Source organism: Hyperolius riggenbachi, chromosome 9, assembly GCF_040937935.1.
Source record: "Hyperolius riggenbachi isolate aHypRig1 chromosome 9, aHypRig1.pri, whole genome shotgun sequence".
Lineage (NCBI taxonomy): Eukaryota > Metazoa > Chordata > Amphibia > Anura > Hyperoliidae > Hyperolius > Hyperolius riggenbachi.
Genome location: NC_090654.1, coordinates 97,111,811 through 97,131,271, shown reverse-complemented (window position 1 = coordinate 97,131,271; position 19,461 = coordinate 97,111,811). Strand labels below are relative to the sequence as shown.

General features: G+C 43.1%; 1 protein-coding gene across 1 annotated transcript in view; it reads right to left on the bottom strand.

The window, feature by feature from the left end:
* The window catches only part of RPRD2 (regulation of nuclear pre-mRNA domain containing 2), a 117,512-nt gene that overhangs the window by 30,206 nt on the left and 67,845 nt on the right, over window positions 1-19,461 (bottom strand). The window contains exons 4-7 of the mRNA XM_068253235.1: window positions 15,425-15,475; window positions 8,858-8,908; window positions 6,687-6,755; window positions 6,080-6,135 (exon numbers count right to left, since the gene is read on the bottom strand). Coding sequence (XP_068109336.1) covers window positions 6,080-6,135; window positions 6,687-6,755; window positions 8,858-8,908; window positions 15,425-15,475 — 227 coding nt within the window. The remainder of the gene's footprint in view (window positions 1-6,079; window positions 6,136-6,686; window positions 6,756-8,857; window positions 8,909-15,424; window positions 15,476-19,461) is intronic.

The window sequence follows — 19,461 nt, the reverse complement described above, 5'->3', positions numbered from 1 at the left end:
TCTACATCTAATACTTTTAGCCATAGACCCTGAACAAAAATGCAAATCAGATGTTTATGACTGAAGTCTGACTGGATAAGCCAAATACTTGTGTCAGGTGTGCAATTCAGACACTACTGATGCATGAAAAATATGCAGGACAACAAGCAACTGGTATTGTTGAAAAGGAAATAAATATGGCAGCCTCCATAGCCCTCTCACTTCAACGCAATGTCATGTGGGGGTGTCACACTCCACGATGCATGCAGGTAGGTAGGTGGTAGTACAAATCTTGTGTGCAAACACTGCAGGGAAATTACAAATGCCGGCACAAGCCGAGGTCAGCTTGTGAAGATGGCACTTGTCATAAGAGAAGATGGCGCATGTACATTTAAAATAATCGTGGGCAAATTTGGGTGCAGATTGAAGCCAAAAGACAGTTATTCCTGCTCCTGCTGAAACACTGCCTAGGTCACTTTAACCACTTCACCCCCCCAGTGCTAAATTTCTCCGTCCCTCTGCGCACCGCTTCACCCCCAGGGACGGAGAAAGGCGCACTTGTTTATTTACTTGCTGGGAGTGGGCGGGGAACTCTCGCGCACACTCCAGCCAGCCCGCACAGCAGGTGACTAATTGGATGTTAGGAACGAGCGTTCCTAAATCCAATTAGCCTCGCCGATTGCGAGTAGAATGAAGACTGCTTTAAACAAAAGCCGTCTTCATTCAAAACAATGTAATGTAAACAAATGTGCAGCGCGCGAACGCGCGCCCCCGCGACCCGCGCGCGCACACACACCCCGGCTCTGCAGTACAATGATTGGTTATGGAGACTCTCCAGTCCCCAATAACCAATCATAGTACATAAATACTACAATGGAGGCAGCGTTGAAAGGTAAAAATAGCGCTGGTGTTTCAGGGGTAAAACCCCTCAGTTGTGAAATGGTTAAAATCAAAAATCGGTCTAGAATTCAACTATTGTCCCCCATCACTGCCTGACTTCGCCATTCATGCAAAGTTAGAGTGATGACATCACTGAGGAGCTGGGAGGAGAGTGGATGGCGTGGAAGAGCATGGATGGGCTTCAAAACAAGGAAGCCCAGTCAGACTCAAAGGACTCCTTAACCACTTGCCGACCGCCTACTTCATATTGGCGGCGGCAAAGTGGCAGCCCCAGGACCACGTAACGCAGATTGGCGTCAGGTCCTGGGGCACTCTCTGGCCGGGGATCGCGCGCTGGGATGCGCGCGCATCCACCGGCGATAGGCTCCGCCCACCCGCGACGTCAACCCGCCGGCCAATCGGAAGCGCCGGCGGGTTGTTAACCCGACGATCCCCGGATAGGAAGCGTATAATACGCTTTGTAATGTTTACAAAGTGTATTATACAGGCTGCCTCCTGCCCTGGTGGTCCCAGTGTCCGAGGGACCACCAGGGCAAGCTGCAGCCACCCTAGTCTGCACCCAAACACACTGATCTGCCCCCCCCCTGCCCCCTGATCGCCCACAGTACCCCTCAGACCCCCCCCTGCCCACCCCCCAGACCACCATTTGCACACAATCACCCCCCTAATCACCCATCAATCACTCCCTGTCACTATCTGTCAACGCTATTTTTTTTTTTAAGTCCCTAAACTGCCCCCTGCTCCCTCCTGATCACCCCCCCCCCACCCCTCAGATTCTCCCCAGACCCCCCCAGACCCTCCCCCCCCCTGTGTACTGTATGCATCTATCCCCCCTGATCACCCGTCAATCACCCGCCAATCACCCGTCAATCACCCCCTGTCACTGCCACCCATCAATCAGCCCCTAGCCTGCCCCTTGCGGGCAATCTGATCACCCACCCACACCAATAGATCGCCCGCAGATCCGACATCAGATCACCTCCCAAATCCATCGTTTACATCTATTCTCTCCTCTAAACACCCACTAATTACCCATCAATCACCCCCTATCACCACCTGTCACTGTTACCCATCAGATTAGACCCTTGCGGGCACCCAATCGCCCGCCCACACGCTCAGATTGCCCTCAACTCCCCCTTATCGATTCGCCAGTGCATTATTTACATCCGTTCTTCCCTGTAATAACCCACTGATCACCTGTCAATCACCCCCTGTCACTGCCACCCATCAATCACCCCCTGTCACTGCCACCCATCAATCAGCCCCTAACCTGCCCCTTGCGGGCAATCTGATCACCCACCCACACCAATAGATCGCCCGCAGATCCGACATCAGATCACCTCCCAAGCGCAGTGTTTACATCTATTCTCTCCTCTAAACACCCACTAATTACCCATCAATCACCCCCTATCACCACCTGTCACTGTTACCCATCAGATTAGACCCTAATCTGCCCCTTGCGGGCACCCAATCACCCGCCCACACCTCAGAACGCCCTCAGACCCCAGCCCTGATCACCTCGCTAGTGCATTGCTTGCATCTATTACCCCCCTCTAATCACACCTTGAGACACCCATAAATCACCTCCTGTCACCCCCTAGCACACCTACCCATCAGATCAGGCCCTAATTTGCCCCGTGTGGGCTCCTGATCACTCGGCCAAACCCTCAGATCCCCCTCAGACCCCCTTCCGATCACCTCCCCAGTGCATTGATTGCATCTATTTTCCCCTCTAACCGCCCCCTGAGACACCCATCAATCACCTCCTGTCACCCCCCTAGCACTCCTATCCATCAGATCAGGCCCAATACATCCTGTCATCTAAGAGGCCACCCTGCTTATGACCGTTTCCACAAAATTTGCCCCCTCATAGACCACCTGTCATCAAAATTTGCAGATGCTTATACCCCTGAACAGTCATTTTGAGAAATTTGGTTTCCAGACTACTCACAGTTTTGGGCCCGTAAAATGCCAGGGCAGTATAGGAACCCCACAAGTGACCCCATTTTAGAAAGAAGACACCCCAAGGTATTCTGTTAGGTGTATGATGAGTTCATAGAAGATTTTATTTTTTGTCAAAAGTTAGCGGAAATTGGATTTTTATTGTTTTTTTCACAAAGTGTCATTTTTCACTAACTTGTGACAAAAAATAAAATCTTCTATGAACTCACCATACCCCTAACGGAATACTTTGGGGTGTCGTCTTTCTAAAATGGGGTCACTTGTGGGGTTCCTATACTGCCCTGGCATTTTAGGGGCCCTAAACCGTAGGGAGTAGTCTAGAAAACAAATGCCTCAAAATGACCTGTGAATAGGACGTTGGGTCCCTTAGCGCACCTAGGCTGCAAAAAAGTGTCACACATGTAGTATCGCCATACTCAGGAGAAGTAGTATAATGTGTTTTGTGGTGTATTTTTACACATACCCATGCTGGGTGGGAGAAATCTCTCTGTAAATGGACAATTGTGTGTAAAAAAAAATCAAAAATGTGTCATTTACAGAGATATTTCTCCCACCCAGCATGGTTATATGTAAAAATACACCACAAAACACATTATACTACTTCTTCTGAGTACGGCGATACCACATGTGTGACACTTTTTTGCAGCCTAACTGTGCTAAGGGGCCCAAAGTCCAATGAGTACCTTTAGGATTTCACAAGTCATTTTGAGACATTTGGGTTCAAGACTAGTCCTCACGGTTTAGGGCCCCTAAAATGCCAGGGCAGTATTGGAACCCCACAAATGACCCCATTCTAGAAAGAAGACACCCCAAGGTATTCCGTTAGGAGTATGGTGAGTTCATAGAAGATTTTATTTTTTGTCACAAGTTAGCGGAAATTGATATGTATTGTTTTTTTTTTTCACAAAGTGTCATTTTCCGCTAACTTGTGACAAAAAAAAAATCTATGAACTCACCATACCCCTAACGGAATACCTTGGGGTGTCTTCTTTCTAAAATGGGGTCACTTGTGGGGTTCCTATACTGCCCTGGCATTTTAGGGGCCCTAAACCGTGAGGAGTAGTCTAGAATCCAAATGCCTCAAAATGACCTGTGAATAGGACGTTAGGCCCCTTAGCGCACCTAGGTTGCAAAAAAGTGTCACACATGTGGTATCGCCGTACTCAGAAGAAGTAGTATAATGTGTTTTTGGGTGTATTTTTATACATACCCATGCTGGGTGGGAGAAATCTCTCTGTAAATGGACAATTGTGTGTAAAAAAAAATCAAATAATTGTCATTTACAGAGATATTTCTCCCACTTAGCATCTGTATGTGTAAAAATACACCCCAAAACACATTATACTACTTCTCCTGAGTACGGCGGTACCACATGTGTGGCACTTTTTTGCACCCTAAGTGCGCTAAGGGGCCCAAAGTCCAATGAGTACCTTTAGGATTTCACAGGTCATTTTGCGACATTTGGTTTCAAGACTACTCCTCACGGTTTAGGGCCCCTAAAATGCCAGGGCAGTATAGGAACCCCACAAATGACCCCATTTTAGAAAGAAGACACCCCAAGGTATTCCGTTAGGAGTATGGTGAGTTCATAGAAGATTTTATTTTTGTCACAAGTTAGCAGAAAATGACACTTTGTGAAAAAAAACAATTCAAATCAATTTCCGCTAACTTGTGACAAAAAAAAAAAAAAATCTTCTATGAACTCACCATCCTCCTAATGGAATACCTTGGGGTGTCTTCTTTCTAAAATGGGGTAATTTGTGGGATTCCTATGCTGTCCTGGCATTTTAGGGGCCCTAAACCGTGAGGAGCAGTCTTGAAACGAAATTTCTCAAAATGACCTGTGAAATCCTAAAGGTACTCATTGGACTTTGGGCCCCTTAGCGCAGTTAGGGTGCAAAAAAGTGCCACACATGTGGTATCGCTGTACTCAGGAGAAGTAGTATAATGTGTTTTGGGGTGTATTTTTCCACATACCCATGCTGAGTGGGAGAAATATCTCTATAAATTGACAATTGTGTGTAAAAAAAATAAAACAATTGTCATTTACGGAGATATTTCTCCCACCCAGCATGGGTATGTGTAAAAATACACCCCAAAACACATTATACTACTTCTCCTGAGTACGGCAATACCACATGTGTGGCACTTTTTTGCAGCCTAACTGCGCTAAGGGGCCCAAAGTCCAATGAGCATCTTTAGTCTCCAGGGGTGCTTACAATTAGGCACCCCCCAAAATGCCAGGACAGTGAACACACCCCACAAATGACCCCATTTTGGAAAGTAGACACTTCAAGGTATTCAGAGAGTAGCATAGTGAGTCCGTGGCAGATTTCATTTTTTTTTTTGTCGCAAGTTAGAAGAAATGGAAACTTTTTTTTTTGTTACAAAGTGTCATTTTCCGCTAACTTGTGACAAAAAATAAAATCTTCTATGAACTCACCATGCCTCTCACTGAATACTTTGGGATGTCTTCTTTCCAAAATGGGGTCATTTGGGGGGGATTTGTACTATCCTGGAATTTTAGCCCCTCATGAAACCTGACAGGTGCGCAGAAAAGTCAGAGATGCTTGAAAATGGGAAAATTCACTTTTGGCACCATAGTTTGTAAACGCTATAACTTTTACCCAATCCAATAAATATACACTGAATGGTTTTTTTTTTAATCAAAGACATGTAGCAGAATAACTTTCGCGCTCAAATGTATAGGAAATTTTACTTTATTTGAAAAATGTCAGCACAGAAAGTTAGTCATTTTTTTGACAAAATTCATGTCTTTTTTGATGAATATAATAAAAAGTAAAACTCGCAGCAGCAATCAAATAGCACCGAAAGAAAGCTGTATTAGTGACAAGAAAAGGAGGTAAAATTCATTTAGGTGGTAGGTTGTATGACTGAGCAATAAACCGTGAAAGCTGCAGTGGTCCGAATGGAAAAAAAGGCTCTGGTCCTTAAGGGGTTTTATGACTGCAGTCCTTAAGTGGTTAAAAAGTATACCCAGCTAAAATTGTAAAATCCAAGAAAAAAAGAAAAAGGGATGCTACCACACACAGACATCACAGGTAATTAAGGAGGACCCGTAGAATTTGCAATTTTAGCTGGATATCTGATTGGAAGACTTTTTGGCATACATACATCTTTAGGATGACTGGCCGCTATTCATGTTCTACCTATTTTTCAGATAAAAAAAGCCATTGGACTTGCTTAAATTTCGTGACTTGAGAGAAACTAGTCTTACCCTAAATTCAGCGACAATCTTGGACTTCAGCACAGATTTAGGATTTGCTGGTGGAGCTGGAAAAAGTTAAGTAATTAGTAAGTTGTTCTGGAAAAATATTCCTGAGTCATATTTCAGCCACAGAATCATATACAATGTCTTTACAGGCTGATATACCAGCACAGAATCTAACCTATGGAGAGAGAAGGCTCTGGATCTCACGGGGCCTTCCCTCTCCTCTCTCAGGGTCCTCATTCCAGCATTGTCACCTCCATTGCAGGTATTAAAGCAACTGGTAAAACACGCCTCGGGAATACTCGGAAGGCACTTTCATTACAGAGCTGCCTGTCTTCAGGAGCACTCACGTCTTGAGTGCTTCCGAAGCTTTCTGAGGGCTACCAGTAGTGGCAAATTTGGACGGGTACAGCGCTGGAATGGAGACAGAGGGGAGAGGGAAAGCTCTAGGAGATGGAGATAGGTACTCACCTATGAAGATACTCTCCACAGGCGAGTATCTGACATCTTTCCACAGTGGATTTACAAATACTTTGACAATGACGTTATATTTATACAGTGAAAAGCAGTGGTTGTATGCAAGATTGTAAAAAGGTATGACATCAAATCTTACCATCAGGAGGCTTCTCTGGTTTTGGACGAGAGCTCTTACTCCTCTCTCGTTTACTCATTCCTCCACCTGCTAAAAGATAGATCCCTTGAAATACAAGTCCTACTGTAACCAAACAAGAGTGGACGAATCCCAAAACCACACACCAATTATGGAGGAGAAATTACAATGCAACCCCCCAATTAGTGCCAATGCATATAAATAATACTTTGGCATTCAGATGGACGGGCTAACATATGCTATTAGACATTCTAACAGATTAAGATTTTAGAGCAGATTATTTTGGTAAATCGAAGAAAAAAATCTGTTAGAAACCAAGGTCCTCAATAGATTCACAAACATACATTCATCCAATACTATTTCTGTACAAGGTCAAATAGTGTATGTAGGCTCCACCAGCATCCAAGTTTAAGATTATTTATATGGACTGCAAAGCCTTTAATCCATACAAATTAATAAAGCATATACTTTACATACACACAATATAGCAAAGCCGAAGAAACTCATACCACTGATTTGTGTTCAGAATATGAAGATGAAAACCCCATACACCAAAATGTACACACTAGCATAGGAAATGTGAGCTATGCAGAACAGCATTAAACTATTAAGCTGTAGCAGGAAATCTGCATATAAGCGCACACAAATATACTTTATGAGAAGTCCATTTTACGGCAAGAGACTGATTACACTGAAAAGCAAGGACATACAAAAAGCAAGAGCAGCAAGATGGATATAATAAAGAAGCCCACGAAGTGTATTATTAGTATATTCTGCCTGTGGGTGGAAGTATGCTACTACTATTGTCCTAGTTAGGGCCCTCACACACTGGAGAACGTTTTGCGGCTTGTCTTGGTAAAAAAAAAAAAAAAAAACACTTCCATCGACATTAAAATTGCAGTGAAATAGCTGTGATTGCAATTCTTGAAAAATCACAATCACAGAAATGTTGCCTCAATTTTAATGCAAGTCAATGGAGGCATTAAAAAAACGAAAATCTCCTGAAAAATGCTCTCTGGTGTGTCAGGGCCCTAAGACCCAGTAAGGGTCTGCTTTTGTAGCAGGACCTTCATGTTGTAAAGCTCCACATGGCTTCATGGACAACTGTAATGAGAAGTATATGAAGCCTGCCATATTTCCTTTTAAATAATACCAGTTGCCTGGCTGCCCTGTTGGTTTATTTGGTGGCACCGTCTCTGAATAACACCAGAAACAAGCATGCAGCTAATATTGTCAGATCTGACAATGTCAGAAAAACCTGATCTGCTGCATGCTTGTTCAGGGTCTATGGCTAAAAGTAATTGGAGGCAGAGGATCAGCAGGATAGCCAGGCAACTGGTATCGCGTCAAAGGGAAATAAATATGGCAGCCTAGTCTATATCACTCTCAGTTCAGTTGCCCTTTCAAATCCCAATTAAGCTAGGTATACATTAATTTAAGGGGCAGAATCAATCACAGATTCTGCTGGAAAGGTTTTGTCCCCGTCAGACGGTCTGTTGTGCTCACTTTGGAAAAAACTTTTTTTAATAAAACAAGAAAAAGGTAAAGCAGAAAGATTTGTCAGTAGAATATAAATTTATTTTCACAAAAAGTGGATTACAGAATAATTTAAGAATGACAAAAATCACTTGTATAGTTCTAGCAAACAAACTGCCAATGTGTCTCTAATGGTTACCACATACTTTGCAAAAATAAAAGCATTAACCATTGAAAGGAATCAAAGTCATACTCTGTTGCAGAACTCAGTAGCTTTTACTTTATATTTAAAAAGAAAAAAATTCTGGAAATGAATGGTAATGACAAAAAAATTGGCAACGCCAAGAAGCAGTTTTCACTTGCATGCCACAGCCATGCAAGTGATTGAGAAACTGAGGTCAACCTGAAACACAGGTTCATGTTCACTAGCCTAAACTGAACAACTTCATAAAAAAAAAAAAAAAAAATAAAAAAAAAAATTCTGTTAATACAAAACTTACTGTTGCCCTCTCAGGAAAACAAGGGGTGGGGTGACCTAGCTACGTTGATCTTGAGACTATACACTCTGCACACTGTACTAATACAGCTCACACTAGCAAGGTTCACACATTCATAATTATCAGTATGGAATGCTCAGGAGGCTTTTAGAGAATAGTTGGGAAAAAAAAAGAAATAAAGCAAAATATTGGGATACATACATGGGGAGTACTGTAACTTTGGCCTCCCTCTTGAGTCAGGCCTGTCAGGATCTGAGCGACATTAACAAGAGTGAAAAACATCCTAAAATATATATTAACAGGTAGTAAAGCTAAGGGCCTGGGCAGACCTACCCACTTTTGCACATTTTTCAACACCACATCAATGTCACAGAGTGATATGTATTGCTTAAAAATGCACATGAGTGTGTAAGTGTGTACAGGTCCTAGGATGCATACACACATCCAACTTTTATTGGCCAATTTTACCACTTACATGTAGTATGAGACCTTACCGGCACAATCTGTTCATAGTTTTCAAAAAGGTGCTGGCCCCCATACTACATGGAAGTGGTAAAAGATGGCCACCCAAAATTGGAATGTGTACGCACCCCACGAAAACAAAGTTGCTAGATCTTTAAATTCCAGCATCCCCAAAACACCTGCATAACAAATTAGTAAAACAAACCAGATGACCAACTGGGCTTATAGTAAATTTTAAAATGTGTGTAAATTAGACATGTGAAATGAGATGCCCAGTCATACTCTGACAGACCATTACAATAGCCTTTCTGTCATTCTGCCATAATCTACATCTTAAAACTGTTTTCAGGGGACTGGGAGACCTGGGGACCCAGCAGGCAGTGCACACAGTTTTTCGATAGATTTCATACTGAAATCAATTGAAAAATCTGTGTGTAGTGTATGGAGAGATTTGACCAGATGGATATCTCTCTGATCAGATAATGATCTGAGAAGGATCTATCCGATTGCTACATTGGCCGATGTATCAACAGCTTAAAGTGTACCAGACACAGCCCCACCCAAATCAGATATACATACCTGGGGCTTCCTTCAGCCCCCTCCAGTCTGATCGCTCCAACTGTGTCCTCTTTTTCCGTTCCATCCTCTGCTGTGCTCGCGCAGGTGCAATACGGCCACACCTATGCTTGAAAAGAAGTGTGGTCACAAGCTCGGAATCTGACAAAAGCTTGTCTGATTCCTTTGTGGGACCCGCAATCAGCAACGGGGGACAAGATGATGGTGTGGGAAGCCTCTACAGGACCCAGAGGCTTCCCTCGTCTTAGGCAAGTATTTTGGCTTTTGACCTAAGGTTTGTCTCGGGTACACTTTAAATTTATTAGAGATGTAGGCATCTTTACTTCTGGCAAGGTGAAGCACTGAGGGATGCTATTTTGCAAGAAGTTGAAACTTCAGTTGATCGCCCACAGTGCTCTGGGGCTGACAGCTGCATAGCCCAAGCTTAAAGAGAAACCGTAACAAAGAACTGAACTTCATCCCAATCAGTAGCTGATACCCCCTTTCCCATGAGAAATCTTTTCCTTTTCTCAAACAGATCATCAGGGGGTTTGTATGGGTAATACTGTGGTGAAACCTCTCCCACAGTGAGTTTCCTGTCTGTGAACCTCATTAAATTGTGGGAAATAACAGCCATTTACAGCTGCCAAAAAGCAAGCAGCATCTTCTTCCAGTGACATCACCTGCCAGCAGTAAAAATGTCACCGTGATAAATGTCAGAATGTAAATCAGGGAGAGGAAAGATATAGATATATATATAGATATCTATATCTCTATATATATATATATAGATATCTAGATCTCTATATCTAGATCTCTATATCTAGATCTCTATATCTAGATCTCTATATCTAGATCTCTATATCTAGATCTCTATATCTAGATCTCTATATCTAGATCTCTATATCTCTATATCTCTATATCTCTCTATCTCTCTATCTCTCTATCTCTCTATCTCTCTATCTCTCTATCTCTCTATCTCTCTATCTCTCTATCTATCTCTATCTCTATCTCTATCTCTATCTCTATCTCTATCTCTATCTCTATCTCTATCTCTATCTCTATCTCTATCTCTATCTCTATCTCTATCTCTATCTCTATCTCTATCTCTATCTCTATCTCTATCTCTATCTCTATCTCTATCTCTATCTCTATCTATATATATATATATATAGATATATATAGAGAGATATATAGAGATAGATAGAGATAGATAGATATCTGACGCCGAACCGGGAAATCAGGAAAATACATGTAAAATAAATAAGAACCCTGAATAATTTTTGATCGTTCTGAATCTTTATGGTCCTCTTTAGTTGCTTTGCTTCCCATCATTTTCACACTCCTCACACCTGCTACAGTGACCAGAAATGTGAGCTGGCAGCAGTCAGTAAAGACATATACTCTGAAGCAAGTGACCATCTCAAGGCGCGTACACACGCCATATTTTCGCAAACGACGCACCCGCCAGACCCTCCAGCTGGGGTGGAAGTTCTGCCGACAGTAGCACAAGTGTATGCGCTGTCGGCAGACTGATGAGACCTTTAAGAAACAGCCTTATCAGTCTGCCAACAGTGCGTACACACGTGCTACTGTCGGCAGAACGTGCACACAGCGGGAGGGTCTGGCGGACCCGTCGTTTGCGGAAGTATGGCGTATGTATGCGTCTTTACATAGTAAACACAGAAAGACTGTAGTATTTGATGGATCCAAATCCAAGCTGCAAACATTTGCAAAAGATAAGATATCACGGCTGTGGAGTTGGTACAAAAATCAACCGACTAACTCCGTTTATAAAACCAGACTCCGACTCCAGGTACCCAAAATGACTCCGACTCCTCAGTCTAATACTTACCAGAGCTGTGGAGTTGGTACAAAAGTCATCTGACTCCTTAGTTTATAAAACCACCGACTCCAACTCAGACTCCAGGTACCTAAAATTGCTCCGACTCCACAGCCCTGGATAAAATTAGCTTCTAATTGACCATCCCAATGCCTAATGAGCACAATAAGATTTTCTGGCAGATTTATTGCCAGGTCGAGTATTTCCAGCATGTCCGATCTGATTTCTGATCGACTTTCCGTTCAGTACTATGGAAAATCGATCGGAAATCAGATCGGATATGCTGGAAATACTCGATCTGGCAGTAAATCTGCCAGAAAAGATCATTGTGTACCTAGCCTAATACACACAAGATAAGTCTTTGGATGACAGATCAAACACCAATTTTACCACCTTCCATGTAGTATGAAAGCATAGCTACACAACTGAGGAATTTATCGGTCACATAGGTTTGTCAGGGAGATTTGAAAGACTGATATTTCTAAAGATGCAGTACATATGCAAAACATCAGTTCCAGCAAAAGATCAATTCCTGCAAAATATTTTCATAGTCTATCTGGAAAAACAGATTTAATTCCAAAACTAGAGGAAACCAGACATGAACTTGCAGACAACATTTACTATAAATATGATAAATGGCAGACAATACTCAAGGAGAACTGGTACTATGACAATAATAGAGCAGGTAAGGCAATGGCCAGAAAGATAAAAGTGAAAAGAATCCACCAAAGGATTATAAAAATAAAAAATACCCTAGTCTCTATCTGGCTATATCATAAATAACTTGTTTAATGCTGGGAATACACAATAAGTTTTTTCATCAGATTTACTGTTCGATCGATTTTATGATAGATTTCCATTCACTTCTATGAGAAAATCGATCAGAAACACAATCAAAATCAGATCGCACCTGTTGGAAATTTTCGAACCATCTATCTGCCAAAAAAACTCATGGTATACTCCCAGCATTAGACAGTCATGGGCAGATCAGATCTCCTAGGATGGATCTCAAAGATTGAGAGATACATCTTTTATCTGGCTCTTTTGAGAACTTTTTTTTTTAAACAAAGATTTGCAGATTTTATCTTTGATCTTTAACTTTTCAAAGATTTATCGCGTATCTAACTACGGTACTTAATCCTTTTAGACATAGCTGCCGCGACCGATCGCACGCTCCCTCCTGTTAGCCCGGAGATCAATGAATGGGAATGCATTCATTGATCTAAGTCCCGTTAGAATGATTGCTGGCTTCTATGAGAAGCCGCGATCGTTCTAAGTTACACATCCACAATTAAAGGGAAGATCCGTGCTGGAAATATAAAACAAACTGCACTTACCTGGGGCTTCTTCCAGCTCCTGGCAGTCGATCTGTGCCCTCGTAGCAGCTCCTGCGTCTCCCGGTGTCCAGTGGTGAAGAAGCCGACCTCGCCAGGTCGGCTTCATGTGCGCTCCACGCCGCGGGTCACGTGGTGTACGTGATGTCATCGGGTCTCTACTGCGCAGGCGCAGAACTACTGCGCCTGCGTAGTAGAGACCCAATGACATCACGTACACCCCTGTGACCCCTGCCTGAAAGCTTCCAAACACTGAAGACATGCACTGACCAGCTGTGAATCTATCAACTGTGGTGCAAACAGCAAATGTCAAAGTCTTGTAAAAACAGGTCAGTAGCTTCAGGTCCACTCTAAAGGTGCGTACACACATGCGACTATAGTCGTTTGTAACGATCGTTCCCCAATCTTTACCAACGACGATCGTTACAAAAAATGAACCACCGACTATTAAGGCAAACGACGAACGAGCCAAATCGCTACAAAAGAAAGTTCTGTCTCGGCGGATTTTAACCAACGACGATAGTTTGCAAAAGTAGTACATCGTTGGAAACGGTCGTTCGTACTAGGCTTGACATGCGCATTTCACCATTTCTCCCTGAAACTTCTCATTTTTATGCGCAAGCGCAATAGTTGCTTTACGTGATGTAACGTTCGTTCTAACGATCAGATCGTTACACACCTTTTAAAACTAACTTTACTTAGGTCGTTCTTTCATCAATTAAAAGTTTGTTCGTCGTTCTCAACGAACGATCGTTGTCGCATGTGTGTACGTAGCATAAGGAGCAATATCCAACTGCAAATAAATGTGCTTCTTTCTTTAGGCTAGTGATTCTGCATGCTCACTAAATAGAAGTATCACCAGACTCCACTCTCAGAAGCATCACCAGACTGCAAAGAAATGCTTTGAGGTTGCAGGATAAAGGTTTTCTACTTGCAGCACTTTGTAAACTAATTCCAATCAAAAACTGTTAGGTCCTATTACACGGATGGAAACCGCACTGAACTTTTCCATTAGCCTGAAACCAATAATCCTAAATGGGTAAGGTGTTAGTAACAATTTCAAGTTGATGCAGGTCTCCATGTAGCTTTGAATTGGAATCAATGCAATCAACTGCATTTGATTCGCCCAATTTCAAGCTGCAGCAGTTTGCATCAACTTGGAATTATCAATTTTGATGACCATCCCTACCGACAAACGTCTGTCAAAACAAACTTCTAATTTGGATCTAGTAAACATGAGACCAGGAAAACCCTCCCATCAAAACTGAACTTTCATAAAACATTCATCAATATTAACCCAGTGTGCAACAAAAAAAAAATTAAATAAGGAGTTAAATCAGGAATAAAAATCCATTCCAAAAGTAACACTATTAGAACGCGACAGTCACCACCTAGCTGATCATTTACAAAATGCCTCCAAAACACCTGCTTCCTTATCAGGACTCTCAAACAGGAGGCTGAACTGTAACCTTGTCGGGCAGTTTAGCCTCCCATCTGCCAGCCATTAAGTGCCTTGCAACTGAAATTTAACCTTCTTGGTGGTAGGATTTCTTCCTGATTTTAGGGTCTAAAAGTGGTACAATTTGTTTCATTAGCCTTTAGACCCTAAAGCAAGAGAAAAAAAAAATCATACCTCCAGAGAGCCTGCAGCAGCCCTTGCACTTACCTTCCTGGGATCCAGCGCTGAAGTTCTCCCACCATTCTCCAGGTGGCACTGTAACCCTCTAAGATCGCTGACTGTCGTCATAACCACAGACAGCGATCTCACCAGATGGATTCAGAGCCTCCAAGGACATGAAGGAGAATGGCTACTGGCGTCTGGATCCCAGGGAAGGCGAGCTGAAAGCCCACTGCAAGCTATGCTCTGCAGTAACCTCGCGGCAGCTACTACAAAGCAGGCTCGGGGTTACTGCTCTGAGTTGCGAATTCCAGCCCCGAGCCTGATTCAGAATTACAGCTAAGGATATTAATGCACCCAAATAACAGCATTTGTAACCATACGCGTATTCACACTTGACATACTGTGAGGTTGTCTAGAAGCACAAAGATATTTCAAATTTGGGTGTGGGCACTGTCAGATGTGACTCAATGCGGCAGCACTAGGCAAGCGCATTGCCGGTCCATGGGAACAGCTGAAAAGTGGCCTTCAGCCTTCCATGTGAAAGAGGCCTTAAACTGATAAATCCGTTGTACAAACAAGGCATGGCGCCCAGAAGGGACCAGAAGCAATATCTCGGGCCCCTAGGCACTAGTAAAATATACTTAAGCTACACAAATTCTAACAGCAAAATATTTTATTTTCATTCTGTACCCATGGTTTTATTATACACAAATAAAAAAAAATGCTTCCTTACAATCCAGATAAATACACTGTTTAACTGCAGCGCCAACTCATTTTTACTCATTCCATGTGTACTAGTGAGCAATCTGCACAACATGCTCAGACATCCAAGGTAGATTTTATGGTTTTGCAGTTCTAATGTACTTGTGCATTTTATTTTATCAATAATAAATGAACTGCGACTATGCAAGGATCCAGTGATAACAACATGAAAAGCTCCAGTTAAGACTTACCAGTATTTCTTGACTTCATACGGGACATCTGGAGACGAGGCTCTATACCTCCTGTGGAAACACCATTAAAGTAAAATGTTAAAAGCCTCCGCAATCCTCTAACTCCTCAGTGCATCTAAAGTGACGGGAAGCAGACAAGCACCAAGTAGAGGAGACACCTAGGAAGTGAGGAAAACCCTCAAGAGCAAAAAGACCCCTGGGATAGAAGAAAAGGTGCATCAGATAGGGACAGGATTTAGAGGTTGTCCCGTATGACATAAAGACATACAGTTACCAGTACGTCTAACTGGAGCTTTTCTCCAGCCGGCATACGGGACAAAGTAAGAGATAAGAAAGTACCTACATGAACTTACCTGAAGAATCATTTTACTAAAAGATAAACCTTATTGAGGCAGGATACCCACTATGTTTGTTGAAGGTAGATGGACTAGACTATGTTGCTGCTTAGCAGATCTGTTGAAAAGAGGGTATGGCTTTCTCAGCCCAGGAAGCTGGAAAGGAGCAGGTAAAGTGGGCTCTAATCTGTAAAGGGGGAGAGACCTTCCTCGTTTAATAAGCTAAGGCCCGTCCACCCCTATTCTTACCAGAGAACAGTACAATGAATGACTGGAAATGGAAATCCAATAAAAATGTAAGCAGATCTTTAAGGGGTTAGATTAAAGGATCAAAACCACTCTATCTGGAAATAGAGGAAAAGGCTTTGAGCTAGCCTGCAAATCGCCCAGCCTACTAACAGACAATCGCAATAATTAACACCATCGTTAAAAAGTCACAAACGTAACATCAGTATTAAAGATGGGCTCAAAAAGTTGTCTAGACAAACAGCTAAGGACCTCAGAGTTCCCACTGAGGAAAAACCTCTTAAAGAACAAGCGACACCCATGCTAACCTAGAAATAAAAAAAACACATATATAAGTAGATAGAGACTACCTCTACTTACATAACAGATGTATTGTGCTATCCATGTAATGATTCCTGTGAATTTTACAAAGGAAAAGCAGAAAATCCTTTTCTAGGCAGTGGCCATCTTGTCAAGCTAATGCTGACATCATATCCTCCCTGACTCTTGTTTTCCCCCCTCCCTTCTCTTGCTCATTGTGTATTCATTAGCTGCCCTCCTCCCAGAGTCTTTTTTTTATTTACACATCCAATCACTGAGTCACCTCAGCCTTGCTTGTAAACACAAGTGATCAGCTAGGCAGGGAAATAAATGGAAGAGGATGAATATATTATAGAGAAGAAGAACCCCCAGAATTCAAAAGAACTCCCAGCATTCAACTTTTTGGCACGGTTTGGTACTAGGGGCAGTGCTCCTATAGTATGTAATAACTCCAAACCATAACAGCAGAAAAAAGTTTTGAATGCAGGATTAGCATCTTTATCACTTAATACACTCAGACCAGTTGCTGTTGAAATTAGATTTTTATAGTGACAATACCGCTTTAAGCTCCCTACACACGCTTGATCACAATAGTTTTAAAAAACAAGTGATGCCCGACAGTCTGTGACAAACTAATAAAGTCTGTGCATGCTTAAATTGGATAGCACAACGACTGTCTACCGATCGGTTAGCAGAAGCACTGAGGACCGGAGCGTGCCCAACTATAGTTGTGCTCATAAGTTTACATATCCTGGCAGGGTTTATGATTCCTTAACCATTTTTCATAGCATATCAATGATAACACACAAAAACTTATTTTACGCCTGGTTAGTGTTTGGCTGAGGCCATTTATTGTCAAACACCTTTGTTTACGCTTTAAATCATAATCCCTATGCAAAACACCCAAATGACCCTGCTCAATAGTTCACATACCCAGTGTTCTCCCCAGGGCTAATTAAGTGGGCGGGCCGCCCGGCTGTTTTGAATTCCCGCCCACCTGCTCTCCTGCCTCATGCTAGAAAAAAATGGTGCTGTAAAACTGCAGCCATGAGCACTTCACTGCGTTCCATCAGTGGCCGTCTCAGACAATAGCGAAAGCCGCTGCTACACAGTGCAGGAAGCTTCTCTGCCTGTGTAACCTCCTCCGGGTACTGTGATTGGCTGGGCGGGTTGTAAGGGGCGGGACCATGCTCTACATACTGCGGGAGTGAGCCGAGTTCCTAGTCCCTCGTGGAGAGTGTCCGCTTCTCCCTAGTACAGTGTTTCTACTCTGCTCTTTGCTGGCTGCCTGTGTCTGCAATGCATTCACATGTGCAGGCAGCTCAGCTAGTGGAGGCGGCTATCCGATACACATCTAGTGTGATAGCGTAGTGCAGGTAGGCTACTGTTGTGTGGGGAGAGGCTCTCTGTGTGGAGAAAGCCTGAAGCTGCGGGCAGATTCTCTCACACCCAGCGAAACCAATGTGTTCCCTCTGTCCTGGGCTGGCTGCATGAATGTCCGCAGCCAGTCCCATCCCTTCCGAATCCACACAGCTCCGAGGCTGACTCAGAGCACAGATAACATCAGGCAGTGCACGGCATTGAGCTCTGCTGCCCCGCCCCCCTCTCCAGCTTCTCTTCAACACAAGCTGCTCTGATGCCGCTCTGATGCTGGGAGAACTGCACAGGAACTCTGATCATTCTTCCACTGGTATGAGATCTGTGTGTCCACTAATGAGCAGGAGCACTTTTTATCTGATATATTTTAGTCTGCAGAGCTTTCAAGCTATAGGGGACCTGGGAAAACAAACAAACGATGACTGCAGTCAGCTGCAATTTAGATAAGCTGACTTGCTGGAGATGGTGCTGAATGCTGTCTGTGTCAGAAGTGCTCATATACCTTACTTGATTTACAATTGTAAAAAGTTGGCCTAGAGCAGTAAAAAGTACAAATCTGGCTCTGGTAATTGGGAAAAGTCTGGTAAAAGTTGCCCACTGATCAAAAAAAGTAAATATGGAACACGATCCTGTGTTGAAAGTGTGTGCAGGTGGCTTGAAAGGGCAGTGTGTGGGTGGGGAGTAATTCTTGCAGAGTTCACATGCATGTTATTTCATATGGATGTTATTTGCTGCTGGGGTCCAGCGGTATTGCAGATAATTTAGTATAATACTGACCCCTGTACACTATCTGCAATACCCCTCGACCCCAGCAGCAAATAACATCCATATGAAAAGCAAAAATCCCCCCCCCCCTCCTTTATGAAATGGAACAAACACCGTTGTATGATACATGAATTAACCGACCTATTAAATGCAATAATCGCCCCTAGTATGAAATGCAACTAGAACACCAATATTCAATGTTATCAGCAGGCTCTTTTAGAGGAGTGCTTCAGCCAGCCAATTTTGGTAAGCACCGGGTGTCATCGTTTCTCCTCATCCTGTGCGGTAATCAGAGTTGCACCAGCCCTGAATTCCCCTGTCGCACCCCACCCGGCTACTTTTTCATGCCACCCGGCTGGAAAAAAATTCTGGGGAAAACACTGCATACCCCAGTTATTAATATAGAAGGAGGCTGCAAGCCGATGCACAGGGCAGTGACCAAAGTCAAACCAGCAGAGTGCAGCTTACCATAGGTTAGTAGCAATATCCAAAATAGGCAGAGCGGTAGCGCACATCCTACTTCAAACTTTTATTCCAATGTATTTAAAAACCGTAGCAGACAACAGTACAACATATGATCAAGAGCAATACCGGCAGGCACCTCTCACACATACATGTAGAAAGAGTGCAGGGAAATTTGGGCTCAGGGTGAAGCCGAAAAACAGCTCACCCTGCGGTGTCAAATGTCCAGGCTGTGCTAGTTACTACCATCTTTCCCCTAAAGGAAGACATCCTGCTAAAATAAGACCTATGTTATATTTCAAGCATGCTTGAAATATAAGACATTCCCTGAAAATAAGACCTAGCTGTGCTCCCCCATCTGCAACAATCCCCGCCCCTACCCACCCACCGATTTACCTCTCCTCCAGAATGTTGGATCCCCCTGCGGGCTGTGGTTAATTCAGATGCATTAGCTGTGAAGGCAGCTAAACTTGAACACTACAGCAACAGAGCCCGTGTACAGGAAGTAATCTGTTTATTTCCTGTAGTGGGAAGCACTGTTACTGTATAAAC